At 45.4% G+C, this 26,750-nt stretch overlaps 1 protein-coding gene and 1 long non-coding RNA gene across 2 annotated transcripts in view; one reads left to right on the forward strand and one right to left on the reverse strand.

Annotated features, from left to right (window-relative positions):
• Window positions 1–26,750, forward strand: part of LOC116990665 (protein kinase C zeta type-like) — a 288,589-nt gene that overhangs the window by 166,935 nt on the left and 94,904 nt on the right. The window contains exon 11 of the mRNA XM_033048584.1: window positions 18,433–18,568. Coding sequence (XP_032904475.1) covers window positions 18,433–18,568 — 136 coding nt within the window. The remainder of the gene's footprint in view (window positions 1–18,432; window positions 18,569–26,750) is intronic.
• On the reverse strand, window positions 1,518–18,425 carry LOC116990495. The gene is made up of 4 exons (XR_004416562.1): window positions 18,411–18,425; window positions 16,016–16,021; window positions 7,983–7,987; window positions 1,518–1,691 (listed from the first exon to the last, which is right to left on the reverse strand). It is a non-coding gene; the product is annotated as an uncharacterized LOC116990495 (long non-coding RNA).

The raw sequence follows: 26,750 nt of genomic DNA on the forward strand, positions 1-26,750 counted from the left end.
CAACCGGAGATCAGGTAGGTTAAGGCGGACAGCGCGGAGGTGTTCAGCGAAACAATCACCGAACCTGCGCTTGGTCTTGCTAATGTTCAGGAGTTGTCACCTGGAACAGCGGATACAGTAAATGAGGTTGCAGGAGGTGCAAGTGAACCTCTGCCTCACCTGAAAAGACTGTCAGAGTCCTTGGATGGAGTCGAGAGAGGGGGTAAAGGGACAGGTGTGCATCTCCTGCGGTTGCAGGGGAAAGTACCTGGGGAGGGGGTGGATTCTGTGGAAAGGGACGAGTTAACCAGGGAGTTGCGGAGGGAACGGTCTCTGCGGAAAGCAGAAAGGGATGAAGATGGGAAGATGGGGGTTGGACAGGCTGGATGCAGGAAGATTGTTCCCGATGTTGGGAAATTCCAGGACAAGGGGTCACAGTTTAAGGATAAAGGGGAAATCCTTTAGGACCGAGATGAGAAAAACATTTTTCACACAGAGAGTGGTGATCTCTGGAACTCTCTGCCACAGAAGGTAGTTGAGGCCAGTTCATTGGCTATATTTAAGAGGGAGTTAGATGTGGCCCTTGTGGCTAAAGGGATCAGGGGGTATGGAGAGAAGGCAGGTACAGGATACTGAGTTGGATGATCAGCCATGATCATATTGAATGGCGGTGCAGGCTCGAAGGGCCGAATGGCCTACTCCTGCACCTATTTTCTATGTTTCTATGTGGCCAGTAGTGAGATCCTGTTTTGAGGTGGTGAAAATGAGGATTATATGCTGTATGCGACGGCTGATGGGGTGGATAGTGAGGACAAGGGGGACTCTGTCATTGTTACGAATGGGGGGAGGGGGAGCAAGAGCGGAGCAGCGGGATATCGAGGAGACCCTAGTGAGACCCTCATTTCTAATGGAAGAGGGGAACCCCCGTTCCCTAAAGAATGAGGACATCTCCGATGATCTAGTGTGGAAAACCTCATCCTGGGCGCAGATGCGGCGTAGACGGAGGAATTTGGAGTAGGGGATAGAGTCTTTACAGGAAGCAGGATGAGAAGAAGTGTAGTCTAGATAGCTATGGGATTCAGTAGGTTACAATGTCAATCAGTAGATGTCAATCAGTTAAATTATGTCTCCTGTGATGGAGACGGTGAGATCTAGAAACGGTAGGGAGATGTCGGAGATTGTCCAAGTGAATTTGAGTGCATAATGGAAATTAGTCGTGAAGTTGATGAAGTCAGTCAGTTCTGCATGGGTGCATGAGGTAGCACCGATGTAGTTGTCAATGTAGCAGAGGTAGAGTCCGTGAATAGGGCCAGTGTACGCCTGGAACAGGGATTGTTCAATGTGCCCTACAAAGAGGCAGGCACAGCTGGGGCCCATGCGAGTGCCCATAGCTACGCCTTGGACTTGGAGGAAGTGGAAGGAGCTCTGCTAGGCAGGGGAGAATGTTAGTGGATGGAAATTAGCTGGTTCTGCGGTCGAGGAAGAAGCGGAGGGTTTTAAGACCTTCCTGGTGGGGGATGGAGGTGTTTATGGACATCCACAGTAAAGATGAAGGAGTGGGGGCCTGGAAAACAGAAGTCGCTGAATAGACGAGGGCCGTGTGAGGTGCCTTGGACATAGGTCGGGAGGGATTGGACCGGGGGGATAGAATGGAGTCGAGCTATGTGGAAATTAATTCAGTGGGGCATGAACAAGCAGAAACAATGGGTCTGCTTGTTGTTCTATTTGTGCATTTGGGGAGAAGATAAAATTGGGCGTATGGGGCTGGGGAACGATAAGACTTTGGAGGGCAGCGAACCGGAAGTAATGCAATCAGAAACGGTAAGGTCTGGTGCTCGTCTGTGGGGTCATGGTCCAAGGATAAGTAAGAGGAGGTGTCTGAGAGTTGTCGCCTGGCCTCAGCCTGGTAGAGGTCAGCGCGCCAGACTACCACGACACCTCCCTTTTCGGGGGGTTCGATTATCAAGTCGGGGTTGTTGCAGAGTGAGCCGAAGGCTGTACATACAGGGGGGGGAGAGGTTTGAATAAGTAAGGGGAGTGGAAAAATTGAGACGGTTGATGTCCCGTCGTCAGTTGGAAACAAAAATGTCTAAAGAGGGTAGAGGGCCATCTGAGGGAGTCCAAGAGGACGGGGGGTCTGGTGTAGACGGGAGAAGGGTGTCATCACTGGGTGGTGAGGACTCCTTCCCATTGAAAAAGGCTCAGAGGCGGTGGCGACGGAAGAAGAGCTCTATGTCATGGCGGACCCGGAACTCGTGGAGATGGAGGCGGAGGGGAACAAAGGTGTGAAGAAGGTGATTGGTCAAGAGTCTGATGGTTGAGTCAAAGAAGCTGTTTTCAAGTCAGGATGTCCAAGCTTTCAAGGTCCTTTATCTTCTCCCAGAAGGTAGAATAGAGAAACGGGAAAGGCCAGGATAACAAGCATTCTTGACGATACTTCCAGCCTTCCTGATGCAAAGCATTGCACTTACTCCAACTTCATCTGCTGTATCCGTTGTTCAAGATGTTAACTTTTATACATCGGCGAGACCAAACGCAGACTGGGCGATCGCTTCGTGGAACACCTTTGCTCAACACACTCAACCCAAAAAAGCCAAAAGGGACTCCTGCTCCAAGCTGGAGGATGAGACAAATGTTCGTCAGCTATGGCGGGGCCTGAATGCAATCACCTCCTACAAGGCGAAATCAGGAGGTAGCTCGAATGTCGGCGCGGCATCACTCCCTGAGGAGCTCAATGCGTTTTACGCATGGTTTGATAGGGAGAACACTGATGTACCTTCTCGAGCCTCCATTCGCGGCGATTGTATTTTAGTCACAGTCACAGAGGCCGACGTCAGAAAATCCTTCAGAGGGGTGAACCCTCGAAAAGCGCCTGGACCTGATGGTATACCCGGTCGCGTTCTAAAACCTGTGCGGACTAACTGGCTGGAGTTTTTACGGACATTTGCAACCTCTCACGTCTGAGGTCTGAGGTTCCCACCTGCTTTAAAAGGGCATCAATTATACCGGTGCCCAAGAAGAGCAAGATGACGTGCCTCAATGACTATCGACCAGTGGCACTAACGTCGGTGGTGATGAAGTGCTTTGAGAGGTTGATCATGGCGCAAATCAACTCCTACTTCGACAAAAATCTGGACCCACTGCAGTTCGCCTACCGCCATAACAGATCAACGGTGGATGCGATCTCGCTGGCTCTCAACTCGGCTCTGGACCACTTGGATAACAAAAACTCATATGTCAGGCTGTTATTCATTGATTACAGCTCAGCATTTAATCAAATCATCCCCTCCAAGCTGGTTACCAAACTCGCAGAACTGGGTCTCTGCGGATCACTATGCAATTGGATCCTCGACTTCCTCATTCACAGACCACAGACTGTTCAAATTGGTGGAAAGGAATCAGCCTCGATAACAATCAGCACGGGAGCACCTCAAGGCTGCGTGCTCAGCCCCCTGCTGTACTCACTCTATACTCATGACTGCGTAGCTGGTCATAGTGCGAACTCCATCATCAAGTTCGCTGACGACACCACTGTTGTGGGACGTATCACTGATGAGGACGAGTCAGAATATAGAAGAGAGATCGACCGACTGACCAAATGGTGCCAGCACAATAACCTGGCCCTCACCACCAGCAAAACCAAGGAACTGATTGTGGACTTTGGAAGAGGTAGGATGGGGACCCACAGTCCCGTTTATATCAACGGGTCGATGGTGGAAAGGGTCAAGAGCTTCAAATTCCTGGGCGTGCACATCTCAGAAGATCTCTCCTGGTCCGAGAACACTGATGCAATTATAAAGAAAGCACATCAGCGCCTCTACTTCCTGAGAAGTTTACGAAGAGTCGGTATTTCAAGTAGGACTCTCTAACGTCTGCAGGTGCACAGTAAAGAGCATGCTGACCGGTTGCATCGTGGCTTGGTTCGACAACTTAAGCGCCCAGGAGCAGAAAAGACTACAAAAAGTAGTAAACACTGCCCAATCCATCAACAGCTCTGACCTACCTTCCATCGAGGAGATCTATCGCAGTCGCTGCCTCAAAAAGGCTGGCAGCATCATCAAGGACCCACACCATCCTGGCCACACACTCATCTTCCTGCTACCTTCAGATAGAAGGTACAGGAGCCTGAAGACTGCAAGGTCCAGATTCAGGAATAGCTACTTCCCCACAGCCATCAGGCAATTAAACTCAACTCAAACAAAACTCTGAACATTAATAGCCCATTATCTGTTTATTTGCACTTTATCTGTTTTATTTATTCATGTGTATATATATTTATATAATGGTACTAGACCAAGTGCAGACCCGTTGGGTCTGTTCCCCCAATGTGCGGTTGTGGGGGGGGGAGGCGGCATGCAGCGTCACACACACTAACTATCCCCCCCCCCCCCCCCGCACTCGCGCTAATTACCCCCCTTGATATTAATATATTAATATTATTAATTTGCTCCTTTTACCCCATAACCACCCTATCTACTGACGCATAGCCCCCAACTTGCAGTCACATCTAGAGAGGGGGAGGGGGGGGGTAGAGAGTGAGGGCAGAGAGAGAAGGGGCAGAGACACAGAGAGAGGGGCAAGAGGGAGAGGGGGTAGCGAGGAGGAGAAGAGGGAGGGGGGGTGAGAGGGGAAAGGTGGGGGTGGAGGGGAGGAGAGAGAGAAGGTGAGAGAGAGGGGGGGAGAGGTGAGGGGAGGGGGGGAGAGGGGAGGGGAAAGGGGAGGGGGAGAGGTGAGGGGAGGGGGAGAGGTGGGGAGCAGGGAAGGTGGAGGGAAGGGGGTAGGGGTGTGGAGGAGAGGGGGGTTTAGGGGAGGGACAGTGGGGGAGGGGAGGAGTGGGAGAAAAAGAGGGGAGAAAGAGAGAGGGGCGTGGAGAGGAGAGGGGGGAGAGGAGGGGGAGGAGAGGAGAGGGGGAGAGGAGAGGGGGGGGGGAGAGGGGAGGGGGGGAGAGAGAGTGCCTTTTTATTTCAACCCAAACCCCCCCAAACAACCATTTGCAGGCAGTGCTTTTTTACTTTAACCATATTTTCATTTTCAAACCACATTAAGGGTACTTACAGTTGTGTGGACATGTGTTCAGTGTTATTCACAGCTCAGAGAAACGTGACCCTCTGCCTTCCTCCAGCTTGCAGACTAATTGAGGCACACCACTTCCTGGTTTTATAGTTCATCCCCCCTGCCGCCAGCGGGGCAGCAGAGAGAATGGGGAATTTTGTAAAATCATTAATATCTCTGTCATTTTTCATCGACTGGAAAAATCCTCGGCACACATGCGGCAGAGGGGGGCTCTGAGCGAGGTGGCCAAAAATGACGGCCGTAGGTGGCGGCGTTCTCTCGGAAATCGCAGCACAGATGGCCAAAACCGGTCAAGAACAGACTTTTAGTAATATAGATATGAACACACTGATCTGTTCTGTATTCATGCCTACTATATTCTGTTGTGCTGAAGCAAAGCAAGAATTTCATTGTCCTATCTGGGACACATGACAATATACTCTCTTGAATCTTGATCCAACCTGATCACCCGGTTGCTGGACCCTTTAATTCTCCTTCAAATTCCTACACATTACCTTTCTGCCCTCAGTCCTCTCCATTGTCAGAGTGAGGCTAAATGCAAATTGGAGGAACAGCATCTCATATTTCGTTTGGGCAGCTTACAGCCCAGTAGAATGAATATTGATTTCTCTCACTTCAGATTGCCCCGGCATCCCCTCTCTCTCTATCCTTCCCCCACCCAAGTCGCATTAGCTTCTCGTTTTCACCCTACGAACAGCTTACAATGGACTTTCCTTTATCATTGTTACTTTTTTGCATATCTTTCATTCATTGTTCCTTATCTCTCCACATCACCATCTATATCTCTCGTTTCCCTTATCCCTAACCAATCTGAAGAAGGGTCTCGATCAAAACGTCACCCATTCCTTCTCTGCACAGATGCTGCCTGTCCTGCTGCATTACTCTAGTGTCTTGTGTCTATAAAAGCACCATGAAGATGGATTGGATGAAAGGAAGTGGCAAGCTTGTGATGTATCGTAGGTACACAAAAATGCTGGAAAAACTCAGCGGGTGCAGCAGCATCTACGGAGCGAAGGAAATAGGCAACGTTTTGGGCCGAAACCCTTCTTCAGACTGATAGGGGGTGGCGGGGAGAAGGAAGGAAAAAGGAGGAGGAGGAGCCCGGGGGCTGAGGGATGGGCGGAGACAGCCCGAGGGCTGAAGAGGGGGAGGAGACTAACAAAATTGGGAGAAGTCATTGTTCATGCCCGCAGGATGCAGACTCCCCAAGCGGAATATGAGGTGCTGTTCCTCCAATTTCCGGTGTTGCTCACTCTGGCCATGGAGGAGACCCAGGACAGAGAGGTCATCTGGGGAGTGGGAGGGGGAGTTGAAGTGCTGAGCCACCGGGAGGTCATGTAGGTTCTTGCGGACCGAGCGGAGGTGTTCGGCGAAAAGATCGCCCAACCTCCGCTTAGTCTCACCGATGTAGATCAGCTGACATCTAGAGCAGCGGATGCAGTAGATGAGGTTGGAGGAGATACAGGTGAACCTCTGTCGCACCTGGAACGACTGCTTGGGTCCGTGAATGGAGTCGAGGGGGGAGGTAAAGGGACTGGTGTTGCATATCTTGCGGTTACAACGGAAAGTGCCCGGGGAGGGGGTGGTGCGGGAGGGAAGGGAAGAATTGACAAGGGAGTTGCGGAGGGAGCGGTCTTTGCGGAAGGCAGACATGGGGGAAGATGGGAAAATGTGGCGAGTGGTGGGGTCACGTTGGAGGTGGCGAAGCTGACGGAGGATTACCTGTTGTATGTGGCGGCTGTTGGGGTGAAACGTGAGGACTAGGGGAACTCTGCCCTTGTTGCGAGTGCGGGGATGGGGAGAGAGAGACGTGTTGCGGGGCATGGAAGAGACCCTGGTGCGAGCCTCATCTATGGTGGAGGAGGGGAACCCCCGTTCCCTGAAGAATGAGGACATTTCAGATGCCCTGGTGTGGAACGCCTCATCCTGGGAGCAGATGCGGCGTAGACGGGGGAATTGGGAGTAGGGGATGGAGTCTTTACAGGAAGCAGGGTGGGAAGAAGTGTAGTCCAGATAGCCATGGGAGTCGGTGGGTTTATAGTGGATGTCGGTCAGAAGTCTATCACCTGCGATGGAGATAGTGAGGTCAAGGAATGGTAGGGAAGTGTCGGAAATAGTCCAAGTGTATTTGAGTGCCGGTTGGAAATTGGTGGTGAAGTGGATGAAGTCAGTCAGTTGTGTGTGGGTGCAGGAGGTGGCACCAAAGCAGTCGTCAATGTAACGGAGGTAGAGGTCGGGGATGGGGCCCTGGTACGTTTTGAACAAGGATTGTTTGACGTACCCGACAAAGAGGCAGGTGTAGCTGGGGCCCATGCGTGTGCCCATAGCTACGCCTTGTATTTGGAGGAAATGGGAGAAGTCAAACATGAAGTTATTGAGGTTAAGGACCAGCTCCGCTAAGCGGAGGAGAGTGTCAGTGGCTGGGTATAGGTTGCTTCTCTGCTCGAGGAAGAACCGGAGGGCTTTGAGACCATCCTGGTGGGGGAGGGAGGTGTAGAGTGACTGGACGTCCATGGTGAAGATGAGGGGGTGAGGGCCTAGAGAATGGAATGCGCGGATGCGGCGGAGAGTGTCTGAGGTGTCTTGAACATAGGTGGGAAGGGATTTAACCAAGAGGGATAGGATGGAGTCAAGGTATGTGGAGATGAGTTTGGTGGGGCACGAACAGGCAGAGACAATGGTTCTACCGGGACAGCCAGATTTGTGGATTTTGGGGAGAAGGTAAAATCGGGCCGTGCAGGGCCGGGGAACGATAAGGTTGGAGGCTCGGTCGGGCAGGGCGTGGGAGTTGATGAAGTCGGTGATGGTGCTAGAGATGGTGGCCTGGTGCTCGTCAGTGGGGTCATGGTCCAAGGGTAAGTAGGAGGATGTGGTACCGTGTTCTCTACTGTCTATACGTTCAGGCAGTCAAGAACAGAGCAGTTACCAACCCAGGCTGAGATGCATCCCCTCTGGATACTTTCTGTAGTGCATCTGTAGAATGGCATCACTTTGCCATGGGTATTGAACAATGGAATTAGGTGGTGTGGCTCACTGCCTAAACTCTGCTTACAGTGGCAGCACTCTCACAGTTGGCATAGACCCATACAGCATGGAAATAGGTCCGACAGCCCAACTTGTCCACGTCAACTACACTAATCCCGTCGGCCCGTGTTTAGTCCATAATCCTTCTAAGCCCTTTCCTATGCAAAGCCTTACCTAACGAAATGCCTTTCAAATGCTGTTATAGAATCTGCCTCAACTACCTCTTGGGCAACTTATTCCATAAACCCAGCCCCCTCTGTGTGAAAAAGTTGCCCCTCAGGTTCCAATTAAATCTTGCTTCTCTCATCTTAAACCTATGTTCTCTGGGTTTTTGATTCCCCTACTTTGGGCAAAATATGCTTGTACATTCTGTGTAGACAAAAATGCTGGAGAAACTCAGCGGGTGAGGCAGCATCTATAGAGTGAAGGAAATAGGCAATGTTTTGGGTCGAGACCCTTCTTCAGACTGTGTTGTCGGTTATAGAGAGCCATTCCGTGTTGTCTGTTACAGAGAGCCAAACCTTCCATACCCTATAGTAGCAATGTTACAAAATTTTGAGATTTTAAAAATCAAGTCTGCAATTTATCCCATCAGATAAATCATAAAAAGAAGTTTAATTTGACACCTAATTCACTTTCATATCTTCAATATTAAAAAAGTTATGGCCATTTTCATACTCGGAAATTAGCATCTTGTTCCCTATTGATTTTCTATGGACATAACCAAAAAGCTGTGATCGTGGACAGTCAAAAGCCCATAACCTTCTTAAAAATTAAGAGAACTGAATGAAATTTTCAGTTATCGTAGATTGAAGCATTCTGAAACAAATATAACATAATCTTACTTAAATGACCTGAAATTAAAGCATATAATTAGTTAGTTACCCAATTGTAGCTAATTCCAAAATTCAATTACTAGATCTAAACATCTATCCATTTCTTAAGGAAAGATTAACATTTTTAAATAGCCTAATTGTCCAAAGAACATTCACACAATAATTCACAATAAAACATGATTTTTAAATCTCATTGACATTAATTTATAGGCCAAATGGAAGGAATTTAGTGTTCAATTGCTGTAAATGAATGGCCATTTAAATCAGCTTGCGAGTGGGATTTTCTGGAACGCGATGGTTTGGAACGTTGCCATTGCGGTGGATTTGAAGCCCATGTCGGCATGAAAGATACTGCGCGATTGAATGGGCCCCCAAGTCAGCTACTCGCAACATAAAATTTGTATAAAGGGATCTTAAGAAACACTTTTTAATGTAAAAATAAACAACCTACCTTGCCTTGTCCCCTACATGAGATCTGTCCCGTTGTCGGCGTTCGCGGCTTTAGAGGATGATTTTTAATCTACTAATACAATTAAATAACCCAATTTAGTTTAAAAATAGCTGCAGCGAACGAACCTCGCAGCGATTTTTCATCAGCAACTAGGCAGGCTGAACAACCTCGATTTCAATACCCTAGAGAAAATCGCGTTTTAAACCCGCCCCCCTCTCAAAGGCACCAAAGTCGCGCACACGGGCAGCGGCAGAACTGCAGCGCCGCTGAAGGTAAGTTTTGCAACATACCTACCTATAGTCATCCCACAATACAGAGCAGGTTACATGTGGAAACAGCTCAAATACGTCTCAAAGCTATTTTAAACCTTTAACAAATAATTTAAATGTCTTAAAGTACTTCAAGTAAACTATGAACGTGTATTTAAGGGTAGTGATCCCATTCAAATTAATGCAACTGCTATTTCTACCAGCTGTGGTTGGCAAATGGCTGAAGCAGTGTTTATCGGGCACCTCTCCTTGGTATACCAATGCTGAACCCCTGTCATTTCAACTCTCGCTTGTCTCTCAATTTCATATTTGAATGCACAGGCGCGGAGTTAGAGACCAGCTCACATGCCACTTTCAAGTTCCTTGTGGAAAGTCATGCTTGAATCTTGCTTCACCACCCCGTCAAACATTGCATTCCAGGAGTTCACTGTTTGCTGCCTTAAAACAATGTGCCATTTTTTTCTTTTGTCAATCATTTTGAATCTGTGTTACCTTAAAAAGACACAAAATGCTGGAGCAACTCAGAGTCAGGCAGCTTCTCGGGAGATGCTGTGTTACCTTATTCTTCAACCTGCCATCAATGGAACTTTGGGGCACATGGAATTGGGGTTGATGTTTGTTACATGGATTAAGAATTACTTAAATTACAGAAACCAAAAAAGTGTAAATAATTTGGCAGACTGGCTTGTGGGGTACTGAGGGGATTGGAGAGTGGGGCCCATGGAAATTGAATAAATTATGCCTCTATTCTCTCAGGTTTTGGAAAATGAGAGATGATTTTATTGAAATTTAACAACTTCTTACAGAGCTTGACAGGAGGGATGCAGAGAGGGTGTATCTCTGGCAGCACTGATTCCATCTAGGAATCAGAGTAACATATAACCATATAACAATTACAGCACGGAAACAGGCCATCTCAGCCCTACAAGTCCGTGCTGAACAACTTTTTTCCCTTAGTCCCACCTGCCTGCATTCATACCATAACCCTCCATTCCCTTCTCATCCATATGCCTATCCAATTTATTTTTAAATGATACCAACGAACCTGCCTCCACCACTTCCAATGTAAGCTCATTCCACACCGCTACCACTCTCTGAGTAAAGAAGTTCCCCCTCATGTTACCCCTAAACTTCTGTCCCTTAATTCTGAAGTCATGTCCTCTTGTTTGAATCTTCCCTATTCTCAAAGGGAAAAGCTGATCCACATCAACTCTGTCTATCCCTCTCATCATTTTAAAGACCTCTATCAAGTCCCCCCTTAACCTTCTGCGCTCCAGAGAATAAAGACCTAACATATTCAACCTTTCTCTGTAACATAGTTGTTGAAACCCAGGCAACATTCTAGTAAATTTCCTCTGTACTCTCTCTATTTTGTTGACATCCTTCCTATAATTGGGCGACCAAAATTGTACACCATACTCCAGATTTGGTCTCACCAATGCCTTGTACAATTTTAACATTACATCCCAGCTTCTATACTCAATGCTCTGATTTATAAAGGCTAGCATACCAAAAGCTTTCTTTACCACCCTATCTATATGAGATTCCACCTTCAAGGAACTATGCACGGTTATTCCCAGATCCCTCCGTTCAACTGTATTCTTCAATTCCCTACCATTTACCATGTACGTCCTATTTTGATTTGTCCTGCCAAGGTGTAGCACCTCACATTTATCAGCATTAAACTCCATCTGCCATCTTTCAGCCCATTCTTCCAAATGGCCTAAATCACTCTGTAGACTTTGGAAATCCTCTTCATTATCCACAACACCCCCTATCTTGGTATCATCTGCATACTTACTAATCCAATTTACCACACCTTCATCCAGATCATTGATGTACATGACAAACAACAAAGGACCCAACACCGATCCCTGAGGCACCCCACTAGTCACCTGCCTCCAACCCGACAAACAACCATCCACCATTACCCTCTGGCTTCTCCCATTCAGCCACTGTTGAATCCATCTTGCTACTCCTGCATTTATACCCAACAGTTGAACCTTCTTAACCAACCTTCCATGAGGAACCTTGTCTAAGGCCTTACTAAAGTCCATATAGACAACATCCACTCCCCGTCAATTTCCCTAGTAACCTCTTCAAAAAAGTCTAGAAGATTAGTCAAACATGACCTTCCAGGCACAAATCCATGCTGACTGTTCCTAATCAGACCCTGTTTATCCAGATGCTTATATATATTATCTCTAAGTATCTTTTCCATTAATTTGCCCACCACTGAAGTCAAACTAACAGGCTTATAATTGCTAGGTTTACTCTTAGAACCCTTTTTAAACAATGGAACAACATGCGCAGTACGCCAATCCTCGGGGACTATTCCCGTTTCTAATGACATTTGAAATATTTCTGTCATAGCCCCGCCTATTTCTAAACTAACTTCCCTCAATGTCCCAGGGAATATCCTGTCAGGACCTGGAGACTTATCCACTTTTATATTTTTCAAAAGTGTCAGTACTTCTTTTACTTTGAAACTGATAGTATCCTTAGCTACTCTACTAGTTTCCCTTACCTCACATAATTCAATATCCTTCTCCTTGGTGAATACCGAAGAAAAGAAATTGTTCAATATCTCCCCCATCTCTTTTGGCTCTGCAGATAGCTGTCCACTCTGTCTCTCCAATGGACCAATTTTATCCCTCGTTATTCTTTTGCTATTAATATAGCTGTAGAAACCCTTTGGATTTACTTTCACCTTACTTGCCAAAGCAACCTCATGTCTTCTTTTAGCTTTTCTAATTTCTTTCTTAAGATTCTTTTTACATTCCTTATACTCCTCAAGCACTTCATTTACTTCATGCTGCCTATAATCATTGTAGATCTTCCTCTTTTTCCGAACAAGATGTCCAATTTCCCTTGAAAACCAGGGCTCTTTCCAATTTTTACTGTTTCCTTTCAACCGAACAGGAACATAAAGATTCTGTACTCTTAAAATTTCCCCTTTAAATGTCCTCCATTTCTCTTCTACATCCTTCCCATAAAACAAAATGTCCCAGTTCACTCCTTTTAAATCATTTCGCATCTCATCAAAGTTAGCCTTTCTCCAATCAAAAATCTCAACCCTAGGTCCAGTTCTGACCCTCTCCATAATTATATTGAAACTAATGGTATTGTGATCACTGGACCCGAAGTGCTCCCCAACGCATACCTCCGCCACCAGTAAGGGATAGATCATTTAGCAGTGAGAAAAGGAGAGTTTTTTTCACAGAGCATGGCAAATTTTAGCATTCTCTATGGCCTTTGGATTGTTAATTTCTGGTTATTCTTGGAATTAAGAGAATGATGCATATAAATTGAGCTGTTAGATTAGCCAACATCTTGATGAATGATGGAAAGGCCAGAGAGCCCACACTGCCCCTAATTCCTGTGTTTTCATGTTTACTATTTGTCTCTGTTTACTTGTGTAGACGCCTGATTATTTTGTATGCCTATATCTCATTTTTTGCAATAAAGAGGACTTTCTTTATTATGTGTAGGAAGGAAATGTGTCTGCTATTGTTTTAAACTCTTACTAGTTCTTCTAAAAATCAGTGACCCAAACTGAAAATAACATTCCATTTTGTGTCTGAAGTAATTGTTTTTGAATGTTCATCACCATTAATTTGAATTTGTAGACACAGAAAGCTGGAGTAACTCAGCAGGAATAGGTGACGTTTCGGGTCGAGACACTTCTTCAGAAGAAGGCCTCGACCCGAACGTCACCTATTACTTTTCTCCAGAGATCCCATCTGTCCCACTGAGTTACTCCAGCTTTTTATGTCTATCTTCGGTTTAAACCAGCATCTGCAGTTCCGTCCTACCCATTATTTGTATTTGTATTCTGTTCCTCATTTTATGGAATTAACTGCTTTCCTAAAACCTTTAGGATCAACCTATTAACATAGAAACATAGAAAATAGGTGCAGGAGTAGGCCATTCGGCCCTTCGAGTCTGCACCGCCATTCAATATGATCATGGCTGATCATCCAACTCAGTATCCTGCACCTGCCACAAGGGCCACATATAACTCCCTCTTAAATATAGCCAATGAACTGTCCTCAACTACATTCTGTGGCAGAGAATTCCAGAGATTCACCACTCTCTGTGTAAAAAATGTTTTTCTCATCTCAGTCCTAAAAGATTTCCCCTTTATCCTTAAAGTGTGACCCCCTTGTTCTGGACTTCCCCAAAATCGGGAACAATCTTCCTGCATCTAGCCCATCCAACCCCTTAAGAATGTTGTGAGTTTCTATATGATCCCCCCTCAATCTTCTAAATTCTAGCGAATACAAGCCGAATCAATCAAGTCTTTCTTCATATGAAAGTCCTGACATCTCAGGAATCAGTCTGGTGAACCTTCTCTGTACTCCCTCTATGGCAAGAATGTCCTTCCTCAGATTAGGAGACCAAAACTATACGCAATACTCCAGGTGTGGTCTCACCAAGACCCTGTACAACTGCAGTAGAACCTCCCTGCTCCTATACTCAAATCCTTTTGCTATGAATGCTAACATACCATTCGTGTTCTTCACTGCCTGCTGCACCTACATGCCTACTTTCAATGACTGGTATACCATGACACCCAGGTCTCATTGCATCTCCCCTTTTCCTAATCGGCCGCCGTTCAGGTAATAGTCTACTTTCCCGTTTTTGCCACCAAAGTGGATAACCTCATATTTATCCACATTATACTGCATCTGCCATGCATTTGCCCACTCACCCAGCCTATGCAAGTCATCTTGCAGCCTCCTATCATCCTCCTCACAGCTAACACTGCCCCCCAACTTCGTGTCATTCGCAAACTTGGAGATGTTGCATTCAATTCCCTCGTCCAAATCATTAATATATATTGTAAATAGCTGGGGTCCCAGCACTGAGCCTTGCGGTACCCCGCTAGTCACTTCCTGCCATTCTGAAAAGGACCTGTTAACTCCTACTCTTTGCTTCCTGTCTGCCAGCCAGTTCTCTTTCCACATCAATACTGAACCCCCAATACCGTGTGCTTTAAGTTTGTATACTAATCTCTTATGTGGGACCTTGTCGAAAGCCTTCTGAAAGTCCAGATATAACACATCCACTGGTTCTCCCTTATCCACTCTACTAGTTACATCCTCGAAAATTTTTATGAGATTCGTCAGACATGATTTACCTTTCATAAATCCATGCTGAATTTGTCCAATGATTTCACCACTTTCCAAATGTGCTGCTATCCCATCTTTATAACTGACTCTAGCAGTTTCCCCACTACCGAGGTTAGACTAATTGGTCTGTAATTCCCCGTTTTCTCTCTCCCTCCCTTTTTAAAAAGTGGGGTTACATTAGCTACCCTCTAATCCTCAGGAACTACTCCAGAATCTAAAGAGTTTTGAAAAATTATCACTAATGCATCCACTATTTCTGGGGCTACTTCCTTAAGTACTCTGGGATGCAGCCTATCTGGCCCTGGGGATATATCGGCCTTTAATCCAATCAATTTACCTAACACCACTTCCCGGCTAACCTGGATTTCACTCAGTTCTTCCATCTCATTTGACCCCCGGTCCCCTGCTATTTCCGGCAGATTAATTAGGTCTTCCTTAGTGAAGACAGAACCAAAGAAGTTATTCAATTGGTCTGCAATGTCCTTGTTCCCCATGACCAATTCACCTGTTTCTGACTGCAAGGGACCTACATTTGTTTTAACTAATCTTTTTCTCTTCACATATCTAAAAAAACTTTTGCAGTCAGTTTTTATGTTCCCTGACAGTTTTCTTTTATAATCGATTTTCCCTTTCCTAATTAAGCCCTTTGTCCTCCTCTGCTGGACCCTGAATTTCTCCCAGTCCTCTGGTAGGCTGCTTTTTCTGGCTAATTTGTACGCTTCATCTTTTGTTTTGATACTATCCCTGATTTCCCTTGTTATCCACGGGTGCACTACCTTCCCTGATTTATTATTTTTCCAAACTGGGATGATCAATTGTTGTAGTTCATCCATGCAGCCTTTAAATGCCTTCCATTGCATATCCTCCATCAACCCTTTAAGAATCAATTGCCAGTCTATCTTGGCCAATTCATGTCTCATACCAACAAAGTTACCTTTCTTTAAGTTCGGAACCCGTGTTTCTGAATTAATTATGTCACTCTCCATCCTAATGAAGAGCTCAACCAGATTATGGTCACTCTTGCCCAAGGGGCCACGCACAACAAGACTGCTAACTAACCCTTCCTCATTACTCAATACCCAGTCTAGAATAGCCTGCTCTCTCGTTGGTTCCTCTACATGTTGGTTTGGAAAACTATCCCGCATACATTCCAAGAAATCCTCTTCCTCAGCACCCCTGCCAATTTGATTCACCCAATCTATATGTAGATTGAAGTCACCCATTATACCTGTTTTACCTTTGTTGCACGCATTTCTAATTTCCTGTTTGATGCCATCCGCAACTCCACTACTACTGTTAGGTGGCCTGTACACAACTCCCACTAGTGTTTTCTGCCCCTTAGTGTTTCGCAGCTCTACCCATATTGATTCCACATCCTCCAAGCTAATGTCCTTCCTTTCTATTGCGTTAATCTCCTCTCTAACCAGCAACGCCACCCCAACCATATAATATAACCATATAACAATTACAGCACGGAAACAGGCCATCTCGACCCCTCTAGTCCGTGCCGAACACATAGTCTCCCCTAGTCCCATATACCTGCGCTCAGACCATAACCCTCCATTCCTTTCCCATCCATATAACTATCCAATTTATTTTTAAATGATAAAAACGAACCTGCCTCCACCACCTTCACTGGAAGCTCATTCCACACAGCTACCACTCTCTGAGTAAAGAAGTTCCCCCTCATGTTACCCCTAAACTTCAGTCCCTTAATTCTCAAGTCATGTCCCCTTGTTTGAATCTTCCCTACTCTCAGTGGGAAAAGCTTTTCCACGTCAACTCTGTCTATCCCTCTCATCATTTTAAAAACCTCTATCAAGTCCCCCCTTAACCTTCTGCGCTCCAAAGAATAAAGCCCTAACTTGTTCAACCTTTCTCTGTAACTTAGTTGCTGAAACCCAGGCAACATTCTAGTAAATCTCCTCTGTACTCTCTCTATTTTGTTGACATCCTTCCTATAATTAGGCGACCAAAATTGTACACCATACTCCAGAATTGGCCTCACCAATGCCTTGTACAATTTTAACATTACGTCCCAACTTCTATACTCAATGCTCTGATTTATAAAGGCCAGCACACCAAAAGCTTTCTTTACCACCCTATCTACATGAGATTCCACTTTCATGGAACTGTGCACAGTTATTCCCAGATCCCTCTGTTCACCTACATTCTTCAATTCCCTACCATTTACCATGTACGTCCTATTTTGATTTGTCCTGCCAAGATGTAGCACCTCACACTTATCAGCATTAAACTCCATCTGCCATCTTTCAGCCCACTCTTCCAACTGGCATAAATCTCTCTGTAGACTTTGAAACTCTTCTTCATTACCCGCAACCCCTCCTATCTTAGTATCATCTGCATACTTACTAATCCAATTTACCACACCATCGTCCAGATCATTGATGTACATGACAAACAACAGTGGACCCAACACAGATCCCTGTGGCACCCCACTCGTCACTGGCCTCCAACCTGACAAACAACCAGTTATTCATCTACTCCACTAGCCTGACTCTGTCTGACTTTCTATACAGGTATATTCCAATTTTTGTGCTAGCTGTAAAAAAAAGTAATTGTCCCCTGTTCACCCCAAGTCCAAGTCATTGTTACATATCTGGAAAGCAGTCATTCTAGCAAAAACCCTTGGGGAATATCTTTGTATAGCTTCCTACAATCCAAAAGATGACTTTTCTAATCTGAGCCAATTTCTTGTCCATGCTACCACAACATCTTTTTTAATCAAAAAAGTACAACATACTTAATGCTGTCAATAAGGTGAATCATAAGAGGTGGGTTTCAGCCGCATGCTTCTTCTTGCCAACAGAATGTAATACTTTTATAACAATTGGGAAAATAGGTGCATATTCTCTACACAATCACAGATCAGTAAATATTTAGTAAATACAAGTGCAGATGCATTGGGCCCGCTCCCCCAACACAATATTCCACCAAACTGCGCATGCCGGACTGCCGCGTTCAAAGTTGTGCCGTTGACGGCAGAAATTAAATTAAAGTTAATAAATTGAAGACAGGACCCGTGGAGGCGTTTGTAAAATAGAAGTAAACTTACCCGTGGAGCCGTTGTGTCCCCGTTGTGAGGCCAGGCAAGTACACAAGAAAAAACATTGCGATTAAAAAAAAAATTAATTTGGGATCCCATTGTGACATCATTGTAACGTTGAATGCGGCTGTTGGGCAGGGCAAGTGGAAATGTGGTTTGAAAAGTGTTTTTTGTAAAGTTTAAAATGTGAATAACTTGTAAAATATACCATCAATCTGAACGAAACTTGATTCATTTACATCGCAGGACAATGGTGAGTAAGGTGGATCAAAAATTGTAGCGCTATCGTGTACTGTTTTGGCGGAGTTTCCGAAACGCACGCACATGCACGCATATATACGGACAAACAAACGATGAATTTTAGTAATAAATAGATTTACAACAGCGGACTTGCAAATGATAGGATCCATAAGTTGTTGCATGTCACGGTCATGGACATCCTGTATGAAAGTATACAAGGGTGGCAACGAGCTGAAAATGGTTTCAGAAGAAATATAAACAACCTTAAAAATTGTGGACAGCTTTGCATAAATTAGCAAGACAGGCATGCACTATAATGGACTTTAATGCAAATACCTGTTTGTTTATTTTCTTGTAGATTTTATGCCGCTGAAATTTGTATTGCTCTTAACTTCCTTCATGACAAAGGAATCATATACAGGGACTTGAAACTGGACAATGTTCTCCTGGATTCTGATGGCCACATCAAATTAACCGATTATGGAATGTGCAAGGTATGTTGTTCGCCCATAGATCTAACTGTTGAAAAGCAGATAACAATAGGAAAATATAACCTTTTTCGTACCTTACATGAAGGACCTGATAAACCTTTATTACGTAACCAATATTGCAATGATTCAAGATTCAAGAGAGTTTATTGTCATGTGTCCCAGATAGGACAATGAAATTCTTGCTTTGCTTCAGCACAACAGAATATAGTAGGCATGAATACAGAACAGATCAGTGTGTCCATATACCATTATATAAATATATACACACATGAATAAATAAAACAGATAAAGTGCAAATAAACAGTTAATCGGCTATTAGTGTTCAGAGTTTTGTTTGCGTTCAGTTTAATAGCCTGATGGATGTGCGGAAGCAGCTATTCCTGAACCTGGACATTGCAGTCTTCAGGCTCCTGTATCTTCTACCTGAAGGTAGCGGGGAGATGAGTGTGTGGCCAGGCAATGGCAGTATTTGTTTAATCAAGTAGCTCTGCCCAATTCAATTTTAAAGGAATATTTGCAATTAGCTATTACCACTAAACTATCATATTAGTGAAAGGTAGTATCTACAGTTGAGCTTGTACTTCTCTCTGGCCCATGCACATCAGCTGTGTCAAGGGAACTCTAGAATCAAACTTTAGCGACCTTGTTGTTTACCTTAACACTCTTCTGTGCCCTGACTGGAAAAAAAACATTGGGTTGTAGGAGGAATTAAAAAAATTATTGCTTGCTTTGCTGTTCATAAATAATGATCTTTACCAACAATAATTAGTATAGCATAATACAATTTGTTTATTTACAGATTTCACAAATCCAACCTCCGCAGTTTTGGGGACAGAGCCTTCTCCAGGGCAGCTCCCAGGCTCTGGAACTCCCTCCCCCAACTGATCCGCAATTCCGTGTCCCTCACCATCTTCCAGTCCCGCCTCAAGACCCATCTCTTCATCTCAGCCTATCCTTAGCCCCACGTCCCCCTCCCTTTTCATCTGTGCTTGAATTGCCTCATATTGTGTTTTGAATTGAATTCTGTCTTTAATTTGTGTACTAGTCATGTCTCTACTATTTATTTCATTCCACTTACATGTTTTTCCTCTACTTGCTAAATTTTTGTAAGGTGTCCTTGAGACTTGAAAGGCGCCCATAAATAAAATGTATTATTATTATTATGAAATAGACATTATACAATTTTGGAAATATGCAGAACAAAGTAGTAATTATTGACCCTGAATCAAATTCATTACTTCATTGGGTCACCTTGTTACACATAAATTACTATGTACCACACAGAAGTTTTCTATTTTTGAGAAATCGGCAGAGTGGAGGGAAACATAGAAACATAGAAAATAGGTGCAGGAGTAGACCATTCGGCCCTTCGAGCCTGCACCGCCATTCAGTATGATCATGGCTGATCATCCAACTCAGTATCCCATCCCTGCCTTCTCTCCATACCCCCTGATCCCTTTAGCCACAAGGGCCACATCTAACTCCCTCTTAAATATAGCCAATTAACTGGCCTCAACTACCTTCTGTGGCAGAGAATTCCACAGATTCACCACTCTCTGTGTAAAAAATGATTTTCTCATCTCGGTCCTAAAAGACTTCCCTCTTATCCTTAAACTGTGACCCCTAGTTCTGGACTTCCCCAACATCGGGAATAATCTTCCTGCATCTAGCCTGTCCAACCCCTTAAGAATTTTGTAAGTTTCTATAAGATCCCCCCTCAATCTTCTAAATCCTAGCGTGTACACGCCGAGTCTATCCAGTCTTTCTTCATATGAAAGTCCTGCCATCCCAGGAATCAATCTGGTGAACCTTCTCTGAACTCCCTCTATGGCAAGAATGTCTTTCCTCAGATTAGGAGACCAAAACTGTACACAATACTCCAGGTGTGGTCTCACCAAGACCCTGTACAACTGCAGTAGAACCTCCCTGCTCCTATACTCAAATCCTTTTGCTAGGAATGCTAACATACCATTTGCTTTCTTCACTGCCTGCTGCACCTGAATGCCTACTTTCAATGACTGGTGTACCATGACACCCAGGTCTCGTTGCATCTCCCCTTTTCCTTATCGGCCACCATTCAGATAATGGTCTACTTTCCTGTTTTTGCCACCAAAGTGGATAGCCTCACATTTATCCACATTATACTGCATCTGCCACGCATTTGCCCACTCACCCAACCTATCCAAGTCACCTTGCAGCCTCCTAGCATCCTCCTCACAGCTGACACTGCCCCCCAGCTTTGTGGCATCCGCAAACTTGGAGGTGTTGCATTCAATTCCCTCATCCAGATCATTAATTTATATTGTAAATAGCTGGGGTCCGAGCACTGAGCCTTGCGGTACCCCACTAGTCACTGCCTGCCATTCTGAAAAGGACCCGTTTACTCCAACTCTTTGCTTCCTGTCTGCCAGCCAGTTCTCTATCCACATCATTGCTGAACCTCCAATACCGTGTGCTTTAAGTTTGCATACTAATCTCTTATGTGGGACCTTGTCGAAAGCCTTCTGAAAGTCCAGATATAACACATCCACTGGTTCGCCCTTCTCCACTCTACTAGTTACATCCTCGAAAATGTCTATAAGATTCGTGAGACATGATTTACCTTTCATAAATCCATGCTGACTTTGTCCAATGAATTCACCACTTTCCAAATGTGCGGCTATCCCATCTTTAATAACTGACTCCAGAATTTTCCCCACCACCGATGTTAGACTAATTGGTCTGTAATTCCCCGTTTTCTCTCTCCCTCCCTTTTTAAAAAGTGGGGTTACATTAGCTACCCTCCAGTCCTCAGGAACTACTCCAGAATCGAAAGAGTTTTGAAAAATTATCACTAATGCATCCACTTTTTCTCCGGCTACTTCCTTAAGTACTCTGGGATGCAATTTATCTGGCCTGGGGATTTATCGCCCTTTAATCCATTCAATTTACCTAACACCACTTCCTGGCTAACCTGGATTTCACTCAGTTCGTCCATCTCATTTAACCCCCGGTCCCTTGCTATTTCCGACAGATTATTTATGTCTTCCTTAGTGAAGACAGAACCAAAGTAGTTATTCAATTGGTCTGCCATGTCCTTGTTCCCCATGATCAACTGCAAGGGACCTACATTTGTTTTAACTAATCTTTTCCTCTTCACATACCTATAAAAACTTTTGCAGTCAGTTTTTATGATCCCTGCCAGTTTTCTTTCATAATCTATTTTCCCTTTCCTAATTAAGCCTTTTGTCCTCCTCTGCTGGACTCTGAATTTCTCCCAGTCCTCTCGTAGGCTGCTTTTTCTGGCTAATTTGCACGCTTCATCTTTTGTTTTGATACTATCCCTGATTTCCGTTGTTATCCCCGGATGCACTACCTTCACTGATTTATTATTTTGCCAAACTGGGATGAACAATTGTTGTAGTTCATCCATGCTGTCTTTAAATGCCTTCCATTACATATCCACCGACAACCCTTTAAGAAACAATTGCCAGTCTATCTTGGCCAATTCACGTCACATACCCTCAAAGTCACCTTTCTTTCAATTCTGGACGCTTGTTTCTGAATTAACAATGTCACTATCCATCCTAATGAAGAACTCAACCATATTATGGTCACTCTTGCCCAAGGGGCCACGCACAACAAGACTGCTAACTAACCCTTCCTCATTACTCAATACCCAGTCTAGAATAGCCTGCTTTCTCGTTGGTTCCTCCACATGTTGGTTTAGAAAACTATCCCACATACATTCCAAGAAATCCTCTTCCTCAGCACCCCTGCCAATTTGATTCACCCAATCTATATGTAGATTGAAGTCACCCATTATAACTGTTTTACCTTTGTTGCATGCATTTCTAATTCCCTGTTCGATGCCATCCCCAACTCCACTACTACTGTTAGGTGGCCTGTACACAACTCCCACTAGCGTTTTCTGCCCCTTAATGTTTCGCAGCTCTACCCATATCGATTCCACATCCTCCAAGCTAATGTCCTTCCTTTCTATTGCGTTAATCTCCTCTCTAACTTGCAACGCTACCCCGCCTCCTTTTCCTTTCTGTCTATCCCTACTGAATATTGAATATCCCTGGATGTTCAGCTCCCAGCCTTGGTCACCCTGGAGCCATGTCTCCGTGATCCCAACTATATCATATTCATTAATAACTATCTGCACATTCAACTCATCCACCTTATTACGAATGCTCCTTGCATTGAGATACAAAGCCTTCAGGCTTGTTTTTACAACACTCTTACCCCTATACAATTATGTTGAAAAGTGGCCCTTTTTGATTTTTGCTCTGGATTTGTCTGCCTGCCACTTTTACTTTTCACCTTGCTACCTATTGCTTCTACCCTCATTTTACACCCCTCTGTCTCTCTGCTCTTGCACCCACCCCCCCCCCCACCCCTCCACCACATTAGTTTAAATCCTCCCCGACAGCACTAGCAAACACTCCCCCAAGGATATTGGTTCCATCCAGACCGTCCTGTTTGTACTGGTCCCACCTCCCCCAGAACTGGTTCCAATGCCCTAGAAATTTGAATCCCTCCCCCTTGCACCATTTTTCAAGGCGCGTATTCATCTGCAATATCCTCCTATTTCTACTCTGACTAGCCCGTGGCACTGGTAGTAATCCAGATAGTATTACCTTTGCGGTCCTACTTTTATGTTTATCTCCTAGCTCCCTAAATTCACCTAATAGGACCTCATCCCTTTTTTACCTATATCATTGGTGCCAATGTGCACCACGACAACTGACTGTTCACCCACCCTCTCCAGAATGTTCTGCAGCCGTTCAGTGACATCCCTGACCCTTGCACCAGGGAGGCAACATACCATCCTGGAGTCTCGTTTGCGGCCGCAGAAACGCCTATCTATTCCCCTTACAATTGAATCCCCTATTACTATTGCCCTTCCACTCTTTTTTCTCCCCTCCTGTGCCGCAGAGCCACCCATAGTGTCATGAACTTGGCTGCTGCTGCCTTCCCCTGATGAGCCTTCTCCCCCAACAGTATCCAAAATGGTATACCTGTTTAGGAGGCAGATGACCGCAGGTGACTCCTGCACTACCTGCCTACTGGCCACCTGTTCCCATTCTACCCTCTTACCTTTTACCTGCTCTGTGACCAACTCACTGTATGTGCTATTCACGACTTTCTCAGCATCGTGGATGCTCCAGTATGAATCCAACCGTAGCTCCAATCGTTCAATGCGGTCTGCCAGGAGCTGCAGCTGGACACACTTCCTGCAAACGTAGTCACCAGGGACGCCGACCATATCCCTGATCTCCCACATGTTGCAGGCCGAGCAATCCAACGGGGCAAATCTCCACAGACATGGCTTACCCCCAAATTAAATCACTCCCTCACACTATAAAAATCGTTATCCTTTAAATTGTACCTTTACTAATAAATACTGTACCCTTAACTCACTGAACCCTTAACCTGAAAGCAGAAATGCAAACCTGGGGTTGCACCCAATCAGCTGATTCCTCTGGTCCGCTTCCACCAATCAGAGGCTTCCACCTAATCCTTATGGCCACTTTTTGAGGCTGCAGATTGGGTAACTCCTCCTCTCACTCCAACGGCTCCCCGGGCCTCTGTGAAGGCAAGCCCCGCGCTCGATTTTAACTCACCGTCCAGGTGACTCCTCCTCTCACTCCAACGGCTCCCCGGGCCTCTGTGAAGGCAAGCCCCGCGCTCGATTTTAACTCACCGCCCAGGTAACTCCTCCTCTCACTCCAACGGCTCCCCGGGCCTCTGTGAAGGCAAGCCCCGCGCTCGAGTTTAACTCACCGCCCAGGTAACTCCTCCTCTCACTCCATCGGCTCCCCGGGCCTCTGTGAAGGCAAGCCCCGCGTTCAATTTTAACTCACCACCCAGATAACTCCTCCTCTCACTGCAACGGCTCCCCGTTGGAGTGAAGCTGTGTTTTACTTGAAAAGAGGCTTTTTTCAAGGAACATTTGAAAAGCAGGCATTTGATTAGCCAAGGAAGTGACATAGCAGCCAATAAAAGGTAGAGAAGATTTAGCAGAGCGGCCTATGTGGAGCGGCCGTGTTGAGGTGCAGTGTTGTGTTGAGGGAAAGATCTGAGGTAATGGCAGGTTAAGGTATGCTCTTTCTGGGTAATTTATCCTACGTTTTGGGTGTTGTAGATATGACAGGTGGGATAGTGGAATGGTCCTCCTGCAGGATGTTGGAAGCCAGGGGCATTTCCAGTGACCATGAAGACTACCCCTGTGGTAAGTGCATCCAGCTGCAGCTCCTTAACGACCGCATTAAGGACTGGAGCTGCAGCAGGATGACCATGGGTTTATCCGGGGATGTGAGAGTGACATGGATAGGAATTACAGTGAGGTGGTGACGCCTAAGGAGGACGCGGGAAATCGATGATGACCAGCACGAAAGGCAGAGAGTCCAGCTATCCTCTTGGACCTTTCCCATCCACAAGAGGTATGTATGCTCCCTAGGATACTGAGGCTGTCAGGGAAGAGCAGCAGCAGACCAGTGATCTGCCCTGTAGTGTTGGGCTTGACTCTGAGGCATAGCGGGTAAGGGAAAAGAAAAAACAGATCACTGTTGTAGGTCAACTACTTCTCTTTGATCTATTTGTTTGTGCACGTTGGGTTGATTGCATTAGTCGAAATAGGATGGAGCACGTGAAGGTTGCAATCTCCCACCCCTGATAGTTAGTTAGGGGCACAGATAAGATATTCTGTGGCAGTAAACGGGACCCCAGTATGGTGTGTTGCCTCCTTGATGCTCGGGTCCAGGATGTCTCCGAGCAGTTGCAGAAGATTCTCCAGTGGGAGGGCGAGTATCCGGAAGTCATTGTGCACGTTGGCAGAAATGACAAGGATAGGAAAAGGATGAGGTCCTGCAAAGTGAATGTAGGGAGTTAGGCAGAAGATTAAAAAGCAGGTCCCCGAGGGTAGTAATGTCTGGAAATAAGAAGATAGGACAGACAAATGTGTGGCTCAGGAGTTGGAGCAGGGGGCAGGGATTTAGATTTTTGGACTATTGGGATCTCTTTGGGGCAGAGATGATCTGTACCAGAGAGATGGGTTGCACTTGAATTGGAGGTGGAGGTGGGGGTGGGGTGTGGTGATTATGCTACTGATCAGGGAGACTGTCACGGTGGCACTCACAAGAGGACAGGGTTTGTCCATTGAGGCAATATGGGTAGAGCTTAGAAATAAGAAAGGTACAAGCACCGTAATGGGAATTGTACTATAGGATCTCCATTAGCAAGTGGGAGATAGAGGAACAGATACAGTGCATTCAGAAAGTATTCAGACCACTTCACTTTTTCCACATTTCATTATGTTACAGCCTAATTCTAAATTGGATTCAATTCATTTTTTTAATAATCAATCTACATACAATACCTCATAATATAAAAGTGAAACGGGTGTTTAGAAATGTTTGCAAAGTGATTAAAAATAAATAACTGAAATATCACATAAGTATTCAGACTCTTTGCTATGACACACAAACTTGAGCTTCGGTGCATCCTGTTTCCATTGATTATCCTTGAGATGTTTCTACAACTTGATTAGAGTCCATAAGTGCTAAAGTAAATTCATTGTACATGATTTGGAAAGGCACACACTTGTCTATATAAGGTCCCGCAGTTGACAGTGCATGTCAGAGCAAAAACCAAGTCATGAAGACGAAATAATTGGCTGTAGATCTTGGAGACAGGATTGCGTCAAGACACGGAGCTGGGGAAGGGTTTAAAACAATTTATGCAGCATTGCAGATCCCGAAGAGCACAGTGGCCTCCGTCATTCTTAAATGGAAGAACATTGAAATCACCAGGACTCTTCATAGAGCTGGCTGCCCGGCCAAACTGAACAATCAGGGAGAAGGACCTTGGTCAGGGAGGTGACCAAGAACCTGATGATCACTCTGACAGAGTTCCAGAGTTCCTCTGTGGAGATGGGAGAAACTTCCAGAAGGACAACCAGCACTCCACCGATCAGGCCTTTATGGTAAAGTGGCCAGACGGAAGCCACTACTCAGTAAAAGGCACATGACAGCCCGCTTGGAGTGTGCCAAAAGGCACCTAAACAAGGTGATGAAACCAAGATTGAACTCTTTGGCCAGAATGCACCGCTCATCACCTGGCCAATACCGTACCTACGGTGAAGCATGGTGGTGGCAGCATCATGCTGTGGGGATGTTTCTCAGCGACAGGAACTGGG

The sequence above is a fragment of the Amblyraja radiata genome, chromosome 31, assembly GCF_010909765.2.
Source record: "Amblyraja radiata isolate CabotCenter1 chromosome 31, sAmbRad1.1.pri, whole genome shotgun sequence".
NCBI lineage: Eukaryota > Metazoa > Chordata > Chondrichthyes > Rajiformes > Rajidae > Amblyraja > Amblyraja radiata.